The sequence below is a fragment of the Ornithodoros turicata genome, chromosome 9 (assembly GCF_037126465.1).
Source record: "Ornithodoros turicata isolate Travis chromosome 9, ASM3712646v1, whole genome shotgun sequence".
Taxonomy (NCBI): Eukaryota; Metazoa; Arthropoda; class Arachnida; order Ixodida; family Argasidae; genus Ornithodoros; species Ornithodoros turicata.
In genome coordinates, this window is record NC_088209.1 from 187,034 (window position 1) to 211,094 (window position 24,061).

At 47.1% G+C, this 24,061-nt stretch overlaps 1 protein-coding gene across 1 annotated transcript; it reads left to right on the forward strand.

The window, feature by feature from the left end:
• Positions 1-2,104: 2,104 nt before the first annotated feature.
• LOC135369174 (glycogenin-1-like) lies at positions 2,105-7,606 on the forward strand. Its single transcript, XM_064602823.1, has 2 exons — positions 2,105-2,471; positions 6,490-7,606. Exons 1-2 carry the CDS (start codon positions 2,257-2,259, stop codon positions 7,478-7,480), a joined length of 1,206 nt encoding a protein of 401 aa, XP_064458893.1. The 5' UTR covers positions 2,105-2,256; the 3' UTR covers positions 7,481-7,606.
• Positions 7,607-24,061: the final 16,455 nt, after the last annotated feature.

The following is a 24,061-nucleotide window of genomic DNA, read 5'->3' on the forward strand; positions in this document are numbered from 1 at the left end:
TGGAGACGTTTGAACCGGGCTTCTGGGATTGGTTTGTGCTGGCGGGGGGTTGTGTCTCCAATGTCACCCTTTTAACCGAAAATTCGTGTGTGGAAGCCGCAGCGACTTGATGAAGGCGAGGCGAAAGCCCCGTGACTTCAGTCGCAATAGTATTGTCTTATATATAGTTATGTAAATAACTATGTAAATAAAGCCCTTGTTCGAGAATACCGCCTGTCGGACGTCTCTTGGGAATATCTCCGATCTGTGAGCTACATCAACGGACCATCTTCCAGCAACAACGGAAGAAACTTTACTAGAAGCCAACAGGGATTCCCTCAGTAGCGCAGCCATGAGGTCAGTATTAATATGTCAGTATCAATTAGTATAAATGTTATCGACGTTTCGTTGTTAAGGTCATGAACTTCCACCGTGTTGTAAGGGATGAAATTCGCACGTGTCAAGATTTCACCACCTACTGTATTGTAGCAACCCAGCCAAGTGTCAGCTTGGTGTTCCCGAACACGATTTTCTTGGACATCGAGTAACACATCAACGCATTCGACACGTGGACATAAGGTGGACGATATGCGCTAATTTCCTCAGCCCGCTACGAAGCGAAAGCTCCGTGAGTTAGTCGGGCTGATCAACTTCTACAGGCGATTCATTCCACACTGTGCATCCATCGTCCACAGTTTGGAAGCTCTGCTTTCCTCTTCTGCACTGCCTACTGCTCTCTACTGGTCCTCTTCACCTTCCAAAGCCTTCGCGGATATCAAGGACTCCTTAGCTCACGCTTCGCTCCTCCTGCACCCCGTTCCTGACGCCTCCACGTGCTTGATGGTGGACGCATCCAACATAGCCATGGGTACTGTCCTGCAACAACAGTCGAACGGCGTCTGGCCGCCCATTTTTTTCTTTTCTCGAAAACTGAAACCTTCACAGACACGGTACAGCACGTTCGGAAGAGAGCTTTGCGCCGTCTACAGCGCTATGCGGCATTTCCAGCGCTTTTTGGAAGGCCGGAACTTCAGTTCTTTCAACTTCTTCGAAGTCATCAGCACTTCACCCTTCAGTTTCATAATCGACAGGATGTTGTGACCGAAGCACGACTCAAACCTGCCTTTCTGGAACCCCCACAGTCAGCTCTCGTAGCAACACTCCCTCACCAAGCCAGAGCGCTGCCTCTTCCTCTTCGCCACCAAAACGTTTACGCCGTGTACGTTGGGCGCTTCCGCTTTCCCTTGAAGGAGGAGCTCATTTGGTAAAGGAGGATAGCACGTGACTCGTGATTTCCTTCATGTTTGTGCTTCGGATTTCGGTTTAGAATTTTGACGTGTTTTTATCTAACGTCTAACCTGCAAGCCATTCTGGTGTACTTCATAAAAGAACAGTTTTTTTGTATTTATTTCTATGCCATGTATTTCTGTGTTTATTTTGTTGCGTTGATAAACATTTGAACGCGAATTGATGGGAATCCGATTCCGTTGTGTATAGGACTTTCTCGGAAAATGGTTTGCCCCTAGCCTGCTCTGCACACAAACGCCCTTCTTCCATTTCTTCCTCCTCACACTTTCTTGCCTTGACCTATAAAGAGGGCCGTGGTGACATAAAAGTTGTGTTCAGACTCATTCTCAATAGCCTTTGCAGTGCGTAGAGCTCGCGTATGGTGATCTAGCACGTGCTCGGTGCGCGTGCAGGAATCGCTGGCAAGGCTATTGAGAATGAGAGTGAGTATGAGACTCGTACTTAACTTTTATGCAAACGGCCTGTCCAAGATAATCTGTGCGTGTGACCAATTAGGATGTTGGATATGTATACTACGCTCAGTAGCGAGCATTCTGTTTCTGTCTCTGGAAGTATCATCTTATGATCTGTGTGTCATTTCCTCTGTTCCTGAAGGAGGACATTCTTCCGAAACGCATTCTCAGAAATATTCAATTAATCATTTCCCGTTTAAATATTTCCTATAAGTCCTGTTTTTTTCTGCTGTAATCTTTAGATGAGAGTCTCGCTCATCATTGACTGAAGCTTGCCGCTATCCTAGCTGTGGCACGCTGTGTAAACAAACAGCTCCATCACGTGCAGATGTAAAGGTTCGGCTTATATGTGCCATACCGTAGTGTGAAAGCCCTGCAGAGTACCCTTTCACAAAACATATGTGCTGGGGTACCCGAAGCGAGCACCATTAAACAACGACGACAAAGAGGTTCTAATGGAAGACGCGTTTCCCGTTCTGCGGTAGCGACAACTGTATCTACAAAGGTAGCAGAGGAAATGTCTGTGTCCACTCCGCCAGGGCTTGACGAGGCGTACGTCACATTGGCTACCAATGACACTTACGCATTCGGAGCTCTCGTACTGGCCTACTCACTGCGCGAAGTCAAGGCCACCAAGCTATTGGTTGTACTGGTCACCAGAGACGTTGGTCCCGTCATGAAGCATCTCCTGTCGCAGGTTTTTGACAGCGTTCAAGTTGTCAATCTTCTGTGGTGAATATGAATATATGCACTTTCTTTCCTGTAGGTATGTAGTCAGCCTGTTACTCCGAGGTCGCGTTTTGCACGACCTGTATAGGTGGCGCATCTAAACTCCAACATGGCGGACGTATCCGGGTTGTTGCTCGGTTTCGATTTTGAGATTTCTGAACTGCAATGTTGATTCTCGATGCGTTGAAGGCGAACTAGAATTACACGCTGCTCATATACTTCTGCCGGGCGTAACGGAGTTCTTCAAAGAGAAGGCTATAGTTGTCGCGTTTTATTTGCGAATGTCTGGCGTCTTTGATCAACCACACTTCGTGAAGGTGAACTTCATGTTTACCGGTTAGGAGGCCGAACTAGCAAGCAGCTATTATCCTGCGCCGCAGGAATGCGAGAGACATGCAAGCACACGACAGCTGTGCTGCTGCTCTCTTACAGCTAAGATATTCTAAGTGTGTAGCGCGTGTACGAATGTAGTTTACAGTTTATACGATAATGTTGCGGCAACCGTGCGTCATTGGTGCGCATGTTTTTGGGAAACCTTAAGGAAACTTCGCATTCTTTCTGCATTCTTTCCCAAGTGATTTAACCAAATGCAGAGTTACAAAACTGACTTGGTATGCTTTCGCGCTATCCCTTGCGCTTTCTTACACATACAGGCTACTCAAGTTTGGATCAAACTTGTTCTGTTTTGCCTAGACAATGTTTTGCTTCCCTTCCTGATGTGAGCTGCACAGATCTTAAATGTGCTTTAGAACAACAACAAAAAAAAAAGTTCATCAGATATGTAGGCAGTTATACCGCTCCAAGAGTTCTGGCCCATATACAAACAAGCATTGCTGATGTATCGCAGGTTTGGCGATTTTGAGACGCGCAATCCATCTCTTCCGACGCTGCGTCAAGGTAGGAAAGGTAGGTCTTTGTGGAAAGAAGAAAGCGCGAAAAGACAAACTGCTGTCCCTTCAACGCGCAGAGCCGCATTGTGGCACGTTTGGGTTCATTTGCTGGTCGTTGTCTGCACTGTTTCCTTCATCCATGATTTCAGCAGCAAAACACATGTGCAGCTCAGCGACCCACGCGAAAAGCAGCAACTTCTCCGCAAGTGAACGCGGGGTCGGTCGTGTGAACCTGGAGCGGCCAGTTCAGTGTTTCACAGCTGTGCGGCATCGATTTGGCAGAAAACGTAAATACTGTCACAAAGGTGTATCTTTACCGTGAGCCATCGGAGAGGCTGGCAGATGTTAGAAAAACGCGCTGTCGATTCACATGTTTAGTTAGCGTGAACATTTTACGTGGTTATGTTAAAAGCGTGCATACAATGATGGGCCTATACTTGAAATTTGTACTTAAAGTACAAAATGCCTTACATCAATGGTAGTTGAAGTACAAGGTACTGGGAATTGTACTTTAAGGTTCTCGTCACGTATATTGCAACTGATTCACAAGTAGCTATGCATTTCAACAAGCAAGTTGGCACTTGCGTTGGAAGTGCAAACGAAAAAAAAAAAGAATAAAAGAGAAGAACTGGGACTAAAGAAGAGAGTATGTTGCGTCACATCCTTAGTCCAGCCATGTCCTCTCTTTTTTACATTGTAGTGTTAGTTTACTAGCGCCACGTGTCGTTGTTTGGTGGTGACATAATTGTTTAGACTGGCTAAATGACAATGTAAGATCTTTTTTGTTCAAATTCTATTTGGAATGCCCAGCTAGTTTGTGCTTACCCCTGAATATGAACTGAAACAGATGACATCATTCCCACTTACTGCATAGGCGACTAGCCGCTCTTGTGGAAAGTATGTTTCTTTCCTGATTTGTTCATCCTTGAATATTTCGGTATACTATAAAAAAGAAGGACAGCAATCTTACTTGTTACTTTCCTTTGTGTGTGTCTGTGTTTCCACTCGGGTATGGAAAAGTACTGTACAGAATGAAGTACTTGAAGCAACAAAGTAGACAATTGTATATGTACTTCACTACTTCAAGTACTGCTCATCACTGCATTCAAATATGCTGCAACTACGTCGTTTCTGACGTGTGTTCACAACATTGTACAGGACGCTGATAAATATGTGCTAAAGAAAAAAACTCCCGAAATATTCATGCAACTTTATGCACAGAAAGTCTCGGAATCTTTGCAGTAGAAACTAAATGTATGTAGTGTTCTACGTCGTTCTTGGTGTGAGGACGATGCATGTAATGAATATTTGACGAAATTTATTATTGTAATAACATCGTATCAGTGATGACACGGTAAAATAAAGCCGACTTCGTTCACCGGAGTACATAATAAAGAAGGCTTGCGCCCCAGACATAAAACATGCAGCTGAAGGCTTTGGTGTCGGAACTGCGCAGATTGAAATGCGCTCCTCTTCATGATGGTAAAGAAAGTGAGGCACTGTCCACTGACCACATACGCGTAGCGAATGCACTCGGACGCAATGCGATGGTGTAAGCGCGCACATTGTTCGGTAGCATTTCGCGCTGTGGGGGCCGCCGTCACATCTCATAGAAACGTGGAAAATATTCTATTTTGATCGATACTCTTGGCCGAAAAAGACCCAAAACCTTGTTGGAAGCCAGCCAAACTTTATTACAAGAAGAAGGAAGCTCGCTCCTTGTCACCTGGAAATATGGCAAAATATGCACTATGTATGCAGGGTATGCTGTATAACGTCCAAAACATGCATTTATATGCATCATAAATACAACCCTTGTAGTCTGTCCCAAACTAAGAAAAAAAATCGTGAAAATTCGCGCTCTAAATTGGTCAGTCTGCAAAGACTGTTTCAAGCATACCTGCGTCGAAAGATGAAAGTCACTGAAAGGGTTAGCCAGCTGTAGGATCAGTTCTTTCATGTACATACCTGCGTCGTTACTCAGAGGCAACATGTGCCGGCCTAAGACAGTCACATATGTCTTTGGATGTGCGAGCGAAGCTGAGCTGTACGTCTCAACTTCTCCCGAAGCAGGAACGCATTCACTTATTATTCAACTCCTAACGCGAATTGCGCTAGTCGTTGCAGTGCGGAAAGACACTACAGTGATTACACCATCGTGAGTGTGCGCGTTGCACTGTTTTCAGTGAGACGTCCAATACGTTTCGCTGATCGTTCGAGAATGTCCGCGCAGCTATCAGAATACCGAAAACATGGGCGGTGTATAGACCAGAACACGAAATGCATTAAATTCACTTTTTAGCTACGGTTTCGCTTAGAGTGCCTGACGTACTCGAGCAACATAAAACGAAGGGACGTCGACTACTTTATGGCTAGGGTGAGGGTGACTGTAAAAACCCAACTTCACCGCACTATGTAGTTAAGTTGGCTCGTTAGAGTGTCGGTTAGTCGAAGACTGCAGGGACAATATGTCAGGTTGCGGAGCCTCCCTCGCATGTTCTATACGCGGTGCCGGCATGAGACTGCGCTGATTTCAGACTTTGAAGCTCTGAATGCTTCACTGTGGGGTTGCGTGGTATCGCCCCCCCCACCCCCCACCGCCCCCTATCTCTATACCCTCCTTTCGACTACCGTTCCAGGGCGTAAACGGCTCCCAGTAGGTCCTATTGAAGTGAATAGAGTTCATGTAGGATTTTGGCTCGTTTGCTATCTTCGCGTATAGGTATGATGGAGGGCGTAATAGGGACGATTTAAATGATTTTATTTGTCTGTTTGTGCCCGACACTCGTTCGTCTGGGCTGGCATCCCTGACTGAAAATCAGGAATCACTATAGGTCCGAGTACTGGCGTCCGCGCATTTTTCCTAGGTTGTTTAATGTGAGTTGGAGGCTTACGTGTTTGTGTTGTGTCGTCCATGTTTATCGCCTGCCTCGGCTAATTCCCGATCGTTGTTTACGTTGTATACACGACATGCATAAAGCTAATTGGTCCCGTTTTGTAGATAATACTTTTTATTAACGTTAATCATTCATCGACCCAGAGACACACGGAACACGTCTAAACTACTATCGCTTGGTCATGCGATTATAACGAGTGCTTAGAAAACGTATGGATCTTTCTCTTTGTTCCAGTTGCAGAGATCCCTTGGGCTTCCCGGAACGGGAACGCGATAACGTCCAAGCGTCTTACACGAAGCTCCACTGCTGGTGTCTAACCGCCTACAGCAAGTGCGTCTTCCTAGACGCCGACACCATCGTTCTATCCAACTGCGACGAACTTTTCGACCGCCCCGCATTCTCGGCCGCCCCATTGCGTAGCTGGCCCGACATGTTCGACACCGGCGTCTTCGTTTTCCAACCTTCCCGTCGCACACATGGTCTTCTCATGAAGACCGCGCGAGAGAAGCCCAGCTTCGACGGCGTTTTCCGAGGCCTCCTCAACATTTACTTCGGCGAGATCTGGCGCAGTAACATCACCCTACACCTCCCTTTCACGTACAACCTCCAAGCTGCTGGTGGGAGGCCCTTCTTCGAGGAAGCCTATCTACATTACGGCTTTTCGACAACGAAGATCGTTCACTTCACGGGGCTGGAGAAACCCTGGAATCAAAACTTTGACTGGGCAAGTGGACTGGTTACTCCATGTCCAGAATGTCCTCATAAGAGCGATCATGTTCAAAAGTGGTGGGATATATTCTCGACGTACGTACAACCGAAACTCGCGAGACACCCATGCGGTGATGGATCCAGGCGTCCAGGATTGGTTTGCCGTGAGGAAATCTGTGCATCAAAACCCGAAACATCACCTCCGGACAGAGATATGATGCACGAAAGACACGTCAGTTTGGATAGACTTTTGTGCATCTTAAGCGACACATCCATTCAGACTGTCTGTCCTGATTCACCACTCCTGCCTGGGCAACACAGCGAAGAACGAGAAGAGCAGGAAAGGTTTGAAGACTGGGAAAGAGGAGAGATGGACTACAACGGTAGAGATGCCTTTGCGAACATTCAAGCAAAGCTCGACGCTGCCATTCAAGGAAAATCGCGTTCGCCGACCCCACCTCGAGTTCAGAAGAGCTTCTGCGAAACTGGGATGTGCGGCATGCTGTCAGATGTTTAAAATGGGCGGGCTATGGGTTATAAGGCCGCATTACTAAGGTACTGCACGGTTGCCTTCAAAATGTGTAACTATGGCTTATATTGTCGTCATCAAAACAAATAAAATCTGGATGTGTATCCCCCGTAAGACGTGGATTCGAAACATACCTGCAGACAGGTGGGGGATCCGGCGTCCTGGGACAACTTCCTGGGTAACTGGGTGATGGTAATGTGGCAGCCCGCATCAGGCACCACCAATGTTCTTGACGCAGCGGCCCCCTAAACCGTATTCGCTACTTGTTGCAGCAGCGGAGTAGCGAAAACGGACCATTTTAAGTTGGTTGCGAAAAAGAAAAAGAAAAACACTCTACACATTCAGGTAGGAAAGTTCAACAATCCGTCGACAGAAACTGCAGGGAGAAGCTGGTGGTTGGCGACTGCCAACGAGATGACAAGACGACGAAGAGTAACGGGAAAATATCGGGAAAGTATTTGCGTTACTCTTATTTGGAAGCGGCATCTCGTTACTTTTTCGGATATGTAGCGACGCTGTATAGTGTTCCGCTACTTTTGAATGATGTAGCGTGCCGTGGAGCGATATTCCGTTACTTTTTCGGTATCCCCGTGCAAAACTGTGTTGCACCTATGGACCCTGTATTACCGGTAACGTTGGAGGGATATTTATTTGTACCACGCACGTTATCTTTCTCGGCACTAGGAACACATTGTGAAATTATACACGCATATTGCGCCGCGGGCGGGCTTTATTGATTGGCCACATGAGTACGACGCAGGCACACCTGCCGTGCCGTCTCAAGGAAACTCCAGCCAAGCGTTAGTGAGTTTTAGCGTAAGGTGCCCATGCACTTTGTGGCCCCAAACAAGTGAGCACTCGCCACTGCGCATTGCGCAAAACACCGCTTGGGTATGCGCAGTGGCGACGCCTACAACTGCCTATTAAAGGAGCATGGAAGTGATCGTAATAAAATATGACGGGAGAAGTAGCAATTACGATTCTGAGCCCTGTGATACATATTCGCACAAAAAGTATGAGCGTAGTGCGCAATGCTGGCGCGCAAAGGAGCTTTGAACCTCGCGGCAGAAATGCCCCCTCACTCGGCTGCCAGCCGCTGACGTCATGTGGCCGCGCCGTCTTTTTCTTTCTTTTTTGCAATTTCTGCGGCCTCGGGGCACCGGCAAGCCGACCGAGCAGGAAGCGTTGTTGTTCATCGGACGTGGTGGAAAGGACAGGTGATGAGCTGAACACTCTTTAGGCGACACGTCTGCTCTTCTTGACGAAACGTTTTATGGAGTTGGAGCCTAAGCTCCGCCAGCTTCGATTTCGCCACACTAATGTACCGGAGGCTGATAAGTGATGCTGCTAAGTGTTAACGAACATTCGGATTGAAATATAGTGCTTCTTCTTGGTTACAAGTGCATACTCGTGAAGACGCGGCGCACTGACCAGTGTTTTCATTTGAAGAGGTCGTCGACCATCATTACTTCTCCGTGTTGTGGTCAACACTATGGGCTCTGAACCGCATGGACACTGGCATCTCCGAGGCGAAAGAGCGGACCGATGAATGCATAGCTGTGTAACATTGCGCTTACCATATCTTACTGATACCAGGAGCGCAACGTCTCCACAAGCACAACTACCAAAATAAAGTCGGTAGAGTTCATCTGCTAGCGATCTGTGGGAAACGTCAAAACACATGGCCAAATAAGCGTTTCCTTTTTTGAATGGTCATACGCAGCATACAACAATGGCACATGGAATAAGTCGCGAACTGACAGGAATGTATTTAGTCGTATCATATATGTATGTGCTGTACACACAGGCACACTACTGTTCACTAATTAATGACACCACGGCACAATCGGAACGGAAACCACAACCGCGTACGATCCACCTTAATCCGTGCCATCACGGCAATACAGTGGCCACACCTTTTACACCAGTGTTTTACACTGCCCACAGCCGCCACCTGACGTCACCACACGCCAGACTCGGCTTGGGGGAGACTGTCGCCGCGGAGCGCATCCTTGCAAACTAATTTCCTCAGGGAATTGGCGCTTTTCGAATGAAATATTTTGCGTGACAGTTTATGAAGGTAGTATGTTCATAACAAGCGGTGAAAAATATATGTTTCAAATGATTTCCATGCTCCTTTAAAGTGCAGTTCCGCCCATATTTCGAAAACTGCAATATTCTAAAACGGAGTACATATCCGCATAAGAAATACACAAGCAAATATGATTTTTACAGGGCCACTAAATTTCCCCTCTCGGAACGAAAGATCCGTTTAATATCAGCACAAAGCGAACTGGGTTCATTGATTTCGCCATTCGTTATTTACGATTGAAAGAAATAAGCCTCTCCTTCCCAAGAAGCGCTTCAATGCGGAGAGGGCTCGGATTGGTCTCACCGAACGATCTCCCGCTATGATTGGACATATCGGTGACCAATGAGAGGCCGTTCCGCACTGTGGACGTGCTTGAGAAGGAAAGCGGAAACCGCGGTTCTTTTCGCTCATAAATCGCCAATGACGCGTTCCCTTTGTTTTCATATCAAGATAACGTCATCGTACGAACAGAAATTTTTGTACTTTGGCGCCTTTTTCTTTTTCTACTTTTGGCCTTTAATCCCAGGACAATGTACAAGTTTGAATTTGAAAGGGGGAGCGTCGGTAATGACGCCATGCAATGGTTATGTTAAACTTGGATAGCCATGACCCTGCCCTCGAAACAGCTCACACCTCTCTGACCGTGCATCTGTCCAATATCAGTCGCACAAAGCGTTGGTATTTCTTTCGAAGCTTTTCTTAGACTAGGGATTCTCTCCCATGGCTACAGAATGTGTTCTTTGCGAAACAAGCGAGTCGGATATCATCTGATTTTGTTAGATGTAGCCCTCGCCATAGCCGTGCAAACTGCGAGAGGCCCTCCACGACATTTTCCACCCCAGTGGCACCTCTCCACGAGACGCATGACGGCCCATAATTAGGTTGCTTTCCTTGCATAACAAGGCTGCCTTGGATGCCTCTACAATGCGCAGAGAGCAGATTTTTAGGCACTAAAATTTACTTGAAACACCTAAAAGGACAGTGAAAAAGGCACGTATTTTCTAGAAAAAGGCAGTTACAAATATTGCGATATAACTTCTGTGAAGGAGTTATATCGGACACATCATTCTGAATGTAGGGTGTACGCTAGATCTTTTCTGTTGGGTGGTGTCCTCATCTTTTGTGGTAATAACTTACGCAAAACAAGATGCTCAACTTTAGTTCATAAAGTAACTGTTGACGTTAGTTCGTACAATGGACATTTCAAGAAAACATCGAAAGTTTGTACTCTGCAATAGAAGTAACTGGAGCCATTATGGTAATTCATCGCCGAACTTCGAAGAGGTTAAGAACCACAGCAACTTGTAGGGGACGTGGGGTCTTAGAAACTGCTGTCTCTAAGTTTTGATTTTGTGAAAAGTAAAAATGCCCGTATTGGCATTTATCGGCACTTACTGATGAAAGAGGCACAAAAGTTCCAAAAGGCGAAAAAGGCACGAACGATACACGTTTAAAACGCCCTATCCGACCTGATTCGAGAAAAGGCACTTGCCCGAAAATCTGCTGTCTGGTAACGACTCAGGGCTAACTCGAGTTTCAAATTGGAAGATGCACAAAGCTACCAAGCATGCGTGATTCACTTCCTTATCTTCTTGTCATCAATATCATCATCTCATCATCATCTGCAGCTACAGTCGTGACGATGCCCACAGCTGTGAAGCCAACAACGGCCCAACCTGCTACCTTTAAAGCCTTTAGTTACCATCATCACCATCAACACCGCTTACTCACTTTACTTCATTATACCATGCTTACGGGCTTCCGAGCGAAATTGTCGAGCAAATTCAAACTTCATTTTCTGCGTAATTACAAATTATTCTGACTCCAAGACACAAAAGCTTCAATATTTTTGCCTCGCAAACAATCCGAGTTATTTTGGAACGGAATTAACTGCGAGACGGCATTAAGAAGGCATTTCTCCTGGCGGGGACTTGCGCGTTGCAGAACCGCTTGCCTTTGCGCTCACAGTAACCGAATTCCAACAGTAATTTGCCCCATTGTTTCACATTTACGGTTCCATGATTCCGTGTCACACGCGCTCTCTCTCTCGTTTTATTGATAGCGTACGTATTCTGTTTCCTTTGCAGTTCGTCTATTCGCTCTATTAACGCCTAACGGACAGCTTTTGTCACAATGGACACATTGAACTCGTGTTGACTTTCCCATCTAGGGCCCATACGTTTATTTTACAACACAGCTGTCGCGTTCGACTTGGTGTGCATACTTTTTGTTCTTGAAAAGGCCTACGTAGTTTCCGTGCACGAGTGTGTTGATTGCGACGCTGGACGCAGAAGTCTGTAAAAGCGAGAAGGTGGAATATGCGGCGGGAAGACAGATGAGGTGAGTCATTACCACTGGATCGCGTCGAGAACTGATACCAAGTTCAATGCAGGAACGAAAGCATTACCGTATATTAGCTAGTTTTAGTAGACGGGAAGGTGACGATAACGGTTCCGATAACCCTGTTTGTTTGCAGTATGCGACATCACCTTAGTATGCTTGGATCCTGGTGGCACGCTATGTTGCCGAAATGTTTCCTACAAACGTTGCCTAAACGTCGCTAATGTCTTCTTTAGGCCACATTCTAGTGACGTTGTTAGAAAATGTTCTTACAACATTGCTGCAACATGACAACTGCAACATTCCACAAACGGCAACGTTATGACGACATTTAGAGAAGATTGGCAAGAGGTTGGCGGAGATATTTGTGCGGTATTTATTTCTTCTTCTTTCTTCTTTTTTATGCGTCGGAACATACATACATGCTTACTGCAAGCACTTGTACGCTACTGGCGTACGACTTGAGTTTCGCAAATCTCCACTTCACTTACTGGGATGGGGTTCGGGGAGGCTGCTAGAGTATATCGTTTGGATATAGAGGTACTGTCATCAACCAGTAGCCTCTATTTGCGAATACGACGAAGCATATACTAAAATGCAAAAGTGTTGGGGCATGCTCATTAAGTGTAGCAGGGCGTGCAACGTTTACAACGGTGACTCTGTAGCCTATATTGGCGTGTCGGATGGATCATATACTGAAACAAAATTTGGGTGCATGTCTAGTTTAGGTCCGCTACTCGATTTGAACCTTGAAATCTACATACGTGGATGTAATTATGCAAGGTGCATCGTAATCTGTAATTAATATGCGGCGCTCGGTTCCACAAATTCCTCTAGAGACCCGTGATTCACGGAAAGTTTCAGCAGCGGCGACCATGTCATCTCCATGCGCCCATTGTTTACCTATGACAGCTTACGGACACCTCGCACTCTTCCCAGCATGCCTTTCGCCTGTTCGTTGCGAAGACGCACAGGGACTCCGCTAGCGGACGACAGTCGGCCTCCTACTCACGCAATTGCTCCGCGCCAAAATTGGCACCGTCTTCTGCCAGCACAGTCTCGAACAACTGCGGGGGGGGGGGGGGGGGGAGCCCCCTCCCCTCCCCCCCCGCGTGTAATGTGTACTGACCTAACGTGACCTAACCGGCGAAGCGCAAAAGGGCGTATTTCATTGGTGTAATTCATTGGTGTAATTCATTGGTGTAAGGACGTAATTCATTGATGGATAAGGGAGTGAAAGAGCGTCCTTTTGCGCTTCGCAGCGACAAGCCGCGACAAAATTACGTAAACCGAAACTAATTAATTACTGCAACAAATGACCCGCTTCGGTGGCAGATTTTTCTCTAAAAGGTGTCCACTGAAGGTCCCAAAAGGGGTAGTACCCATTTTAATGCCGACAGCGCCCTGCTTTAGAAGTTACGCTTTTTTACTTAACTCATTTGCATTTTTATCTTAATAATGAGCGCCTCCCACTAATCCACACGGTGTGCAGCTTGTAGGTGGTATCGGACAGATACTTGTAAAAAAGAAAGCTCGTGGATTGGTGCACCCGTTCGCGAATTATTTAGCCCGGGGATTTAACTGAAACACCCGGTATACCAAGAGAACAGATGCAATAAAACAGGTTTCCAGAACTAAGTAAACAGAAAACAACCAGACAGTAATACAATGCATCACGTGAGGAACCGTCACATAAGAATCAGGAATCTTTTGAACCAAATCTTTTGAACCCCAATTCTCCGAATGTCTCGTTTACCCGTACACTTTCTCTTTCCTGATTCTTATGTGACGGTTCCTCACGTGATGAATTGTATTACTGTCTGGTTGTTTTCTGTTTACTTAGTTCTGGAAACCTGTTTTATTGCATCTGTTCTTTTGGTATATATACTTGTGTCGCACTTAGTTGTGTAACCTGAAGAAAGTTCTTGTTCAAATGAATCTTAGTTGCTCCTAACCGTTTTTCATGTTACGTGTGTGATTCCCTCTTCGCGGGCTCCTTGACAGTGTTTCTCTCTTTTTTTTTTTTCCCTTTTCGACGTGACCTAACCTCAGTACACTTCGTGTAGTGAGGAAAGCCAAGCTCTATGGCTGATGCGTAGGAGTACCACAAATGATACCCGTCGAGATCTAGTGCTTTCATTGTGCATTCTTGGCAACGAGCGAGAGGGAACAGGCGAAAGGCATGCTGGGAAGAGTGCGAGGTGTGCGTAAGCTGTCATAGGTAAACAATGGGCGCATGGAGATGACATGATCGCCGCTGCCGAAACTTTCCCGGGGAAACTGATCTCTGAAGGAAATTGTGGAACCGAGCGCCGCATATTAATTACAGATTACGATGCACCTTGCATAATTACATCCATATATCATTACCATAATTACATGCGTATGTCGATATTACTCCTTTATATCGGTTCGAAGGGGTTCAGGACATCGTATTTTGAGCATATTGAGATCGATTCAAAGCAGATTGGAATAGACGACTTTAAAAAGACGCCCGCGCCACCAAGCGCGCGGCGCACAGCATCATGGGAGCTTTGAGGGACACTTCTCTGTCGTCTGCTTCGGTTATATGGTTTACCACGGCTGACGCTGTTGCTGCGCACACTGGGACGTTGTTGTTCTTCCTGTACTTCCTCCTCCGGCAGTCTCATAATGTTTCAAAACGCTCTAAGTTCCCATGAGCCCTTGCGTGCCACAGGTGGCGCTTGCTTTGCTAAAAAGGTCTCTTGACAACAGCAGCGCGTGTTACAGATCTGCATTTCAGGTGAAACATGACGGTAGCATACTGTACTCGCTATGTTTACTCATCGTATACGCCCTGTTACATCTTACTCAGGGACTGGTCGTTATTTTCACAGCCCAAAATGAAAACTTGGGGTTCCTGGACGAAAAAATCGCGTATAAGGAAGCTTTACAACTGTCGAACGGGCGACCTCAAAACGAACACGACTGAATGAAAGCAATAGCTGCGAGGAGGAAATACCTCGCGCACTTGAATTTTAACTTTGTTTTGCTCCTTGTCTTCGGTTTCGAATCTGTTTGGCAACGCGGCTCAGTTCGCTGTGTAAATCGTAGTTCGGATCTCTCACAACACACATTATGACTGAACCGTTTCGCGAGCTGGTAACCACCTAAATTTATCCAGGTTCAGTTCCGGTGTGGTTCAACGCGAGAAAAAAATATTTTTGGTTGGGTTCAGTTCCAGTTCAGCGAAAAATACGGGTTTTTAGCGGTTTTCAGTTCAGGTTCAGATTCGGTTCCTGGGCACAACACAAACGCAGCACCCAGGTGGCGCAACCAGACAGCGCTTAACACAACACTGTAGATTTCAGTCTTCACCGGAGCGGACAGAAGTCTTTCTTGTTCTTCATTCTGTCACGTTCGTGCCACACTGATTTCGATCTGCACTGACGTAAACCAAACTTCAGTGGCCAGGAAACATTTATGTTGAACTTGGCCATGTTCCTCCTCGCGCGACGTCATTATTGAACGAACTTCAGCGTTGAAGAGTCTTGCACCCTAGATTGCCACATGCCTCGTGCGGAAACACGGGTGTACGCCTTCAAGCGCGTTCACTTCTTTTCAAACACACCGTACTCTTTGGTACGTGCGCGTTTCTGAACATCTGGCTGAGTATAATTGCAGGAAGACCACATTTCTTTTTCCTGATAAATGTCACTACCACCAGCAGCACCACAAATTGCCGCACGCTTTGTCCACAATGCGGCTTCTCTCAGCAAGAAAATGTAGTCCCTAGTATCCCTCGTACTGAAGCGCAGTCTTGTAGTCTTGACTTTGGGCACAGTCGACGAGGTGTTGCAGGCAGCCATCTTGTTTTGTACGACGAAAACAACGTAGACGACGGAACGCAAAAACATGAGCCGATCGTTCCAACGTAAAACACGGAAGCCGCGCTTCAGTTCCCGCGCGTGCGCTCTTACTCACATGGAAAATAGCGTTCCTTCCGAGACGCCGCTTTCTGGTTATATCGGCCCCACGCGATTTATGTTCCACATTTGCACAAAATCCACGGCTGCGGGTCCCGCAGCAATGACGGTGCATCTGCGCACTCTATAGCGCGCGAATGCTCCGCAGCAAATCGCCTACACTCTGACTCCGAGGCGTCCATGGTAGAGCCCTGCGCGGATGGGATTTTTGGCATCCGCATCCGACCCGCATCCGCGCACACGTTATCCGCATCCGATCCGCACCGCAGCATACACAACCGTTTACATCTGCATCCGATCCGCTGAGCAAAACGCAATATCCGCATCCTATCCGCAAAATCCGCACGTTTCGAAGAACGCGTAAAGACCGCCGGAAGCATGTTGGTATAATTTCGGATGCCACCATGCTGTCACGGAAGGACTCACGACGACAAGCAAAGGTAAATCTTTGAAGAAACGCGATATGGAGAGACTTCTGGAACGCGTGGAACGCTACCTCGCTGGTGCTCGCGTGGTTCGAGACGCCAGAATGCCTCCTCTCCCGTCTTTGCCGTGCATGGTCAAAGGTGAACCCGAGGATGCGCTCGCTGTCGGCGTGCAATACAAATAAAGTACTGGCGGAAAAATTACAGCACGCGGTATATCCGCATCCGACCTCGAGCCATCCGCATCCGATCCGCACACCGCAGAAAGTGCAAAATTTTCATCCGAATCCGCAAGTATCTTGCGGATATCCGCGGATATCCGCTTCCATCCGCGGATGGTGCAGGGCTCTAGTGCCCGAAGATGTGGACGGCATCGCCCGTGACGCACTGTGTACGGGGGTTTAGCACATGGGTAGCGCTCTAAGGGGGGGTGTCGAGGTAGCTTGCCGTTGTTGGCCGCACTCAAGTGGGCATCGTCACGACTATTTGCGACTCCAGCGAAGCCGTAGCCACCTTGCGGAGATTTCGATAAGCTGCGAGTGCAGGTTCGAGATCGCGTCGGGGCAGGGAAGCAGTACAGCGGAACACATTTCGCCTGCTTATGGACAGAAAGCCGGCAACAAAGAATGTATCGAAATCGAAAACAGGAATGTTGCAGTACGAATTTCTTCTCAGCATGTTGGGAATAGGCCACGCTTTCTTTTCATCATTTCCTAATCAAGGAATTCTCATATGTGTTGACCCATCGCACGCCTTCGTGATCGCCTGTGTCGCCGCAGTTTCATCTTAATATTAATCTTCGGAATACAGAACAAGGAACCGGCATTTCTTTGTCTTGCTGACATGTATGAATTTTCGAACCTCATGCAAAGTAAACAATATCACCGTACTAATGCGGCGTTGACAAGCATCCACTATGTGTGTTCTCTGCGAGAGAAAGCATACGGTGTCGCACACGTATCAACGAATGACTCGCAAAGATAAAAGTATCAAGCAAGTTGTACGTGAATACCAAGAGCAGTGCAGAAAAAGAATACTTCACTGCATGAGCATCCAGAGCATGTTTGCAGCGCTCAGATTTTCGTCGCGCAACATATGGCATGTTAAATAATTGCACACGTATGGTGTTAAGTGAAGGCAAAGTGTCAGATATACGCGTGTGTACCACGGGATTTCAAAATATATATCGTTCACGTATGCATTTGACATGCAGTCAGAGTTATGCAAACGTCACGTCATATGAGCACGTTTTGTCATCACCAAACCAAACAAAGACGTGATCTCTTGAGTTCTTGCAAATGCCCATGTGTGCGTCAACTTGTTCCATCACAATTTTTTACGATTACTTGAGCATCAAAGCGGACAAAAACTATCTAATTCCTAGAGACACTACACTTCGAACGGAGCTGTTGTTCATTTGCAGCACTCACATACTACGGGACTATCGGAGGAGAAACTCAAAGATGGCTGTAAGCAATCGGACAACTGGTCACAGACGTTGTGCTTCTTTAATGGTCACGAACCGAAATGGAAGATGCGTGTGGTCCGCGATACAACTTCGTCGTCGTCGTTTTTTTACACTCCCGGCGCCAACGGTGAGACGATATCCACGATACAATATACATAAACACGCAACGTATAACACAAAAACTTAAAACCGATGTACAAAAGCGAGTGGTCTTCAGTCAGGCTCTAATGGTAGTCCTACAAGTCCCGTACAGAACCACATAGGCTGAACGATCTTGTCTGGCGCTGTTAGCTGAGGCACTTGCGAAGAATCATGGCTATTTGAAGGTGCTCCCAGTATCCAGCCCTTACGTGAGAGATGTGCGTGGTGGCCCTGTGACTTCACATGAATGTTCCGATGAAGACGTAGCAAGACGAAGTGACGTAGGGAACAGTTCCTCCTACGAAGCCTGATAGGACGTAGACTGACATAAACAAACGTACGTGTATTGCCTTTCTTGTTCACAAGGATGGGGTTAGTTGCAGCAGCCTGAGCGGCAATGTCACTGGAAGAGGTCGTAGGATGTCCGCCGTCGTAGACGTCGGAAGAGTCTGCCAAAGTCATAGTTGGATGTAACGTCTGCTTCGCTGATGTGGTACAGGAGACTTCATGATTTCCCTGATACGTGAGGTGTTCGCATTCTTCGCAGGTTCTTCCGTTACCAGTCCAGATGTCATCAGCGGAGATCTTGAGACTACACATTGTATCCCCGTGTTGAACCTGGCCTACTGCAGCACCTGTGATTTTCTTTCCACAAGTTTCCATGGTGTGACGCTCAATCTGAGTTGCGGAGCAGTCACTTGATGCCAGTACAACGAATTCAGGGTTGTCGCTATATTGTCTTCTGTCGTTCAAGCGTTGAAGAGATTCCTGAAAAGTTTCTGCTGTGGATCTTTCTGGATCGTCTTGCGCAAATCGTGTAGTGTTCAAGGTAGGCCTTTTCGCAGTCATTGAGGCACCTCTTGAACATTCCAGAACCTTGCTAACGCGCACTTTAGCAGTTACTATCATCTCCAGATACATGTCGCAGCCCTCTGCTTCGGTTTCGATGTCGTCCAAGTCTATAATGGCTGGTATCTGTTCGTCCAGATAACGGAGTTCTGTGGCGTGACGGGTTAGTAGTGCGAGCTTCAGCTGCAGGGTCTTGTAGGAAGGAATTTCTTGGAGAGATGCTATGATCTCCGAAGTAAGCTTCGCAACCCTTTCACGGACAGGTTCTCTTAACTGATTGAGACGATCCATGGGGCACGGTCCAGTTGCCAAATGCTTTCCTGAGTAGTCTTCTGCCCGGGTTTCGGCACCAAAATGTGAGCAATCGGACAACTGGTCACAGACGTTGTGCTTCTTTAATGGTCACGAACCGAAATGGAAGATGCGTGTGGTCCGCGATACAACTTCGTCGTCGTCGTTTTTTTACAATGGCATTACCTTGCAGACTACTAATCCGCATTCCAAACCACATGCTAAGTCACGCTTCTTAAGAAACTAATCCCAGCTTTGCCTTCTTAGATTCTAAAATGCCTCATTCGTTCGTTCGACCCATGTTTGTAAACAAACTCCGACAACGGAAACTTTTTTGCCTACTTCTCTGAGTTGAACTGGCACAGTATGAGATAACCAGAAGACAAAATTAATTCCTTTGTCATGAAGCACGTCAATTTATGCGTATGAAAAACTGAAACAGATTAACATACTTCGGTCGACACTGCAGTCCCTGCGCTCGCTTTGCTCGGGAGACCTACACTCGTCAGGCCATCTTGGAATTTCGGAGCGCCACCTATAGTTCACTGGAACCGCGAATAACAGAAAAAAAAGGGGGAGAGGGGAGTTGACGATTTCAAAGTGAGGCATAGGCAGGATGACCGATACTCATGGGACGGAGGCGCACTGTAGATGAGAGGTGCGCTCGAGTGGTCTTTCTGCGAGGCCCGTTTCTTGAAGAAAGCGCACGAGGCCGCGAGTTTTTGAAAGGAAGAGGATGTCTGTCAGTATACCAAACCTTGCGTGGGGAAGATGAGTTTCCCGCATAGTATGGTATGCAGTGCTCTAAGAAAAATATACGATACAGGAAGCTGTCATATAGAGATCAGCAACGCGATGTCAGTGACTTCAAAGGAACCAGGTGCTTGGTTCATCATGTTAATACGGAACCATGGATTTCTCTACACTTCCCTCGGTCTGTTGCAACCCCCCCCCCCCCGCGAAATGTCTCAGATTGTCCAATACAGCTCAGTTACAAATGCACATACTCGAGACAGAGACTTTCTGACTTTCGTGACGAGACTTTCGAGAAAAACGAGACTTTCGTGCAGTAGGCTGCAGTTCAGGTTTGAGGACCTGTTACAAGTTGTGAATATACTTAGTTACCCAGAGGGAACAAAGGGATCCATGGGTCGTCCCAGAGATATCGTGCTGGGAGATCAGGGATATCCATGGGGTATCATCATTTCAGAATTCGTTCGTCTACAGGACATCCTGAGGGCATCCAGGTAGCCGCAGTTCTTGAATTTTGCGGATATCCTGTAATAATCCTTCCAGGAACACTAAGTCTAGCTCCTCCATATCAAATTAGTGTCTGGTGCCAGCTTCACATACTCGACATGCTTTTTTTTTTTCACTTTTTGTCTCGCAAGAAATGCTCCGTGTGACATCCCAGGATAGGGTCCTGGACCTTACCCTCGAAACAGCAGGCGACGATGTCCGACGGATATCCATTAGCGAATGTGAACATTGGGATCTATTGCGGACGTCCACAAGAGAACGTGACCCCCTCTGGGTAACGCCGGTGAGCGGGCGTATCTGACATAGTCAGCGCCATCAGAGCTGACAGCGTGCGCGTGTTCACTTGCTGACGCGCCCTGGGACTTCCCTACACCCCCCGAGGGGGTGGTGGTGTAAGGAACCCAGCTCCCCAGCCCACCCAGCTCGGCCACCAACACGTTCTTGTAGTGAGTCCGGCGCAGCGAATTACATCCTGTACTGTCAAACTTGGGATGTAGGACCACAGTCATGCAGATGATCGTACCATGTATTTGTCCAAAATCATTTGAAAGTGTCTGTTCAATGCATATATTGCGCGCATATACGAGCAAAAACGCGTGCGGGCACGCAAGCTCAATGCGGATCATCAAGAACCATTTGCGCCCAACTCAACCAAGCGAGGTATTCTGCTTTTTTCGTCTAAGGTTTTCACCGTTTGTTGCATGGTAGTCATTGGGCTTCGTGAGACAAGATGCTAGTCACTTTTCTTTGTCGGTCGTGTGATTATGCAGCTTAATAATCCACCAGTCTTCTACGTTAAACGCTTCTGCCCCAGCGATCCAATTACCCGATGCCAAATTCTTCTGAACTCGCTTCCCCCCACATGTGATATTTTCCACGCCTCCAGCGCATCCCTTAAACGCGACGTTATTTCTTTCCTTCATCAGTGAATTTTCAATCGTGATATTCTTTCCTTTGTTTTGTACAGTATATCGTCTCATTCCATCTTATAACTTATGTGCTGCGCGTAATCTATGTATTGTAGTTTTGTTGCTGATATTTCATTGCATGTACTGCCTGGTATACTTGTCTGTAAATATGTAAGTACGTATGCGTGTCATGTAGTTTTATTGCTGATGTTTCATCGCGTGTACTGCGTGGTATACTTGTCTGTAAATATGTAAGTACGTATGCCTGTTATGTTTGTAATGTACCTCTGTTAGTATCCCACTGTATATGTATTATATATATGTCTGTACATAATTATTTCTGCGTTTATGTCGGTATTGTATCCACTGTGAGTTATGTGTATTGTGTGCGCCAACACCAAGGCCTTAGCGGCCGTTCTTGGGCACTAATAAAAATTATTATTATTATTATTATTATTAATGTTGAAATGCCGGTTATAATGAATCTGTATTCTAATGTACTGTGTCCTAACGTAATAACATGTACAAATAAAACGGGAAAGCTGTGCAAATATGTCACCATTGTGCCAAGATACTTTCTGTGTCTAAGAAAAATTCCGTAAGTGGAACCTTGACCAAGCATACCCCCCCCCCCCCCCTGAAAGCTCGGCACCCTCCCAGCAGTGAATTTCTGGGGAAATCACTGAACACGCGCCATCAGATCGTCACCCTATATGGATGTGTGTGTGAAAGCTGGCAGGCAGTAATCAATTACAAAAGCATTCCACAAGCAAGAGAGAACACAAACCTCCTTGCGTGAGAAAGAGAAATCAAACATAGGTCAATTCCTCAACTCCACGTTGTGTCAGAAGAAACCAAACCGCTGACGAATTTTCGAAAGCATCAAGTGCATGCATTCTCAGTCTACCGGATATCAAGGATATCACGATTTTATCTCCTCTAGTTTAGTCACGACCTGTGTGTTTGCTTACATTAGCGGCTATTACGGGTATGATTCGTGCATATCCCACGACCAATCGCCAATGTTGAAGCCAACTCCCACTACTGTACAAGTTCCGTTAGTTCGCGTGCTTGAGCGACATTAAACGAGATGGCGGCACCAGACAGTGCTTCAGGAAATACGTTGTCGTGCAGCGCGTTCGTTGCATAATTTTTCTCAGACCGTTAACAACTGAAGGCTTATTAACATAATTTCAAGCTCTGAAGGACGCATCATTGGAAGACATCTGACTCAAAGTATGGGGCTCCAGAGATGGTGCTAGTAACGGCACTGCGTATCATCTCAAGCATTTTTTCTGCCATCAACACGGAGTGCTCGGAGTATACTCGTTGACCCCACTCGTGATAGCAGTTGACCTGTCATGACCTTTTGGATGTGTCCGATAGGTGAAAGAGGATGATGCACTGCATTCAATTGAAGTCCTTATAGTACCCCCCCCCCCCAACAAAAAGAAAGAAAAAAGAAAAGAAAATAACGATGGAAACAGACCCGGATCGGGCGAGTACGGGACAGTGGTCTATGGTGAATTTCACTGATAGTAATTGTGGTGCGGATAATCTTACACCGGCTTGAGTGTGCGTCTTACACGTACGTGTGTCGCTTCAGTGCAACGTCCGTCGCGTTTCATTGGTCGTTCCATTTGCACTGAACCCACACCGGCGCATGACACTGCGCCGCGCAAACCCGAATTCGCCGTTAGCTGTCGTTACGCGGATAGTGGCGGGGTAGTGATCGTTATGCAGGATGTTTTTCTGTTTTGTTTTTAGTAAGCTGCGAGAGTAGAGCTGCTGTCGTATTTGCGGGCGGGTAACTCGGTCAGACGGACATTCTCTGGGTGGTAGTGGTTATGTGACGGTCAGCGTCACGACTATTGAAGGGATGATCGTGTGTCCTGCACCGACTTCACAGGGTACTGTGCCGACATTTGTCTTAAAGCGCCCGAGACAAACCCAGGGAAACAAACAGAAGGCACAGCCGGTGCCCGGTTTCGAACCCGGGTCACCTCCCGGTCTCGGCGTGGAATGGTATCATCGTCGCCAGCCACTATAGGCCACGGGAGCCGTTGGTCGTTCTCTGGGAAATAGCGTGTGACATTTTCGCGAAAACGGCTCAGACAGCTCACCATGCAACAGCTCAGCTGCGGCAGAAAGTGCGCTCCCCCACTGATCCCGCATGGTGGCGCTGCAGTATTTCTACTAGCCCGCTATTGCGTCTCCCTATTGGCTTAGGTTAGGTTTAGGTTTAGGTTTGCCTAATCCCTTTTGAGTCAGGGCAGGTGACGTGAGGGCACCACAGGCAAAAGAAAAAAGAGAAAAGAGAAAAAAAGAAACAGAGTCTATGAGGGTTGAAGCGGTTGTAGGTGGGTCGGTTCCAGGAATGTCGCTGCTGTTGGCGCTTCCGGTCGCTCCGGCTCGGTCGGCAGGCTTGTTTGCCTTGGCTTGGCTCCGATGGCTATCGCTGGCGTCGCTGCTGCTTCCGGTGTTTTCGACGGCGAAGGTTTGCTCGGCTTGGTTCCTGACCTGGATTTGTGGTCGTTTCTTAGGGCACTTTTAGTCAGCCTATCCCAGTTCACGAGGTGTTGTTTACATCTTTCGGCGATGTCGCTGGGGTTTGCTGTTTCAGATGGAGTTGTCAGTCCTAGCATTGTTGCGATGTCAAGGTTTGCTGGGCGAGTCGCCTTGGTGGCTTGGCACCTCAGCAGGACGTGGCTTAAGTCCTCTTTCTCCGCACCACATAGGATGCATAAGTCGTCGTTGTGGTTAAATAGCTGGGACAGTCTCTCTCGCGTCAGGAGGGCCCCCGTTCTAGCTTGGAAATATAGGCCGCTAGCGCGGTCTCCTCTGTAGA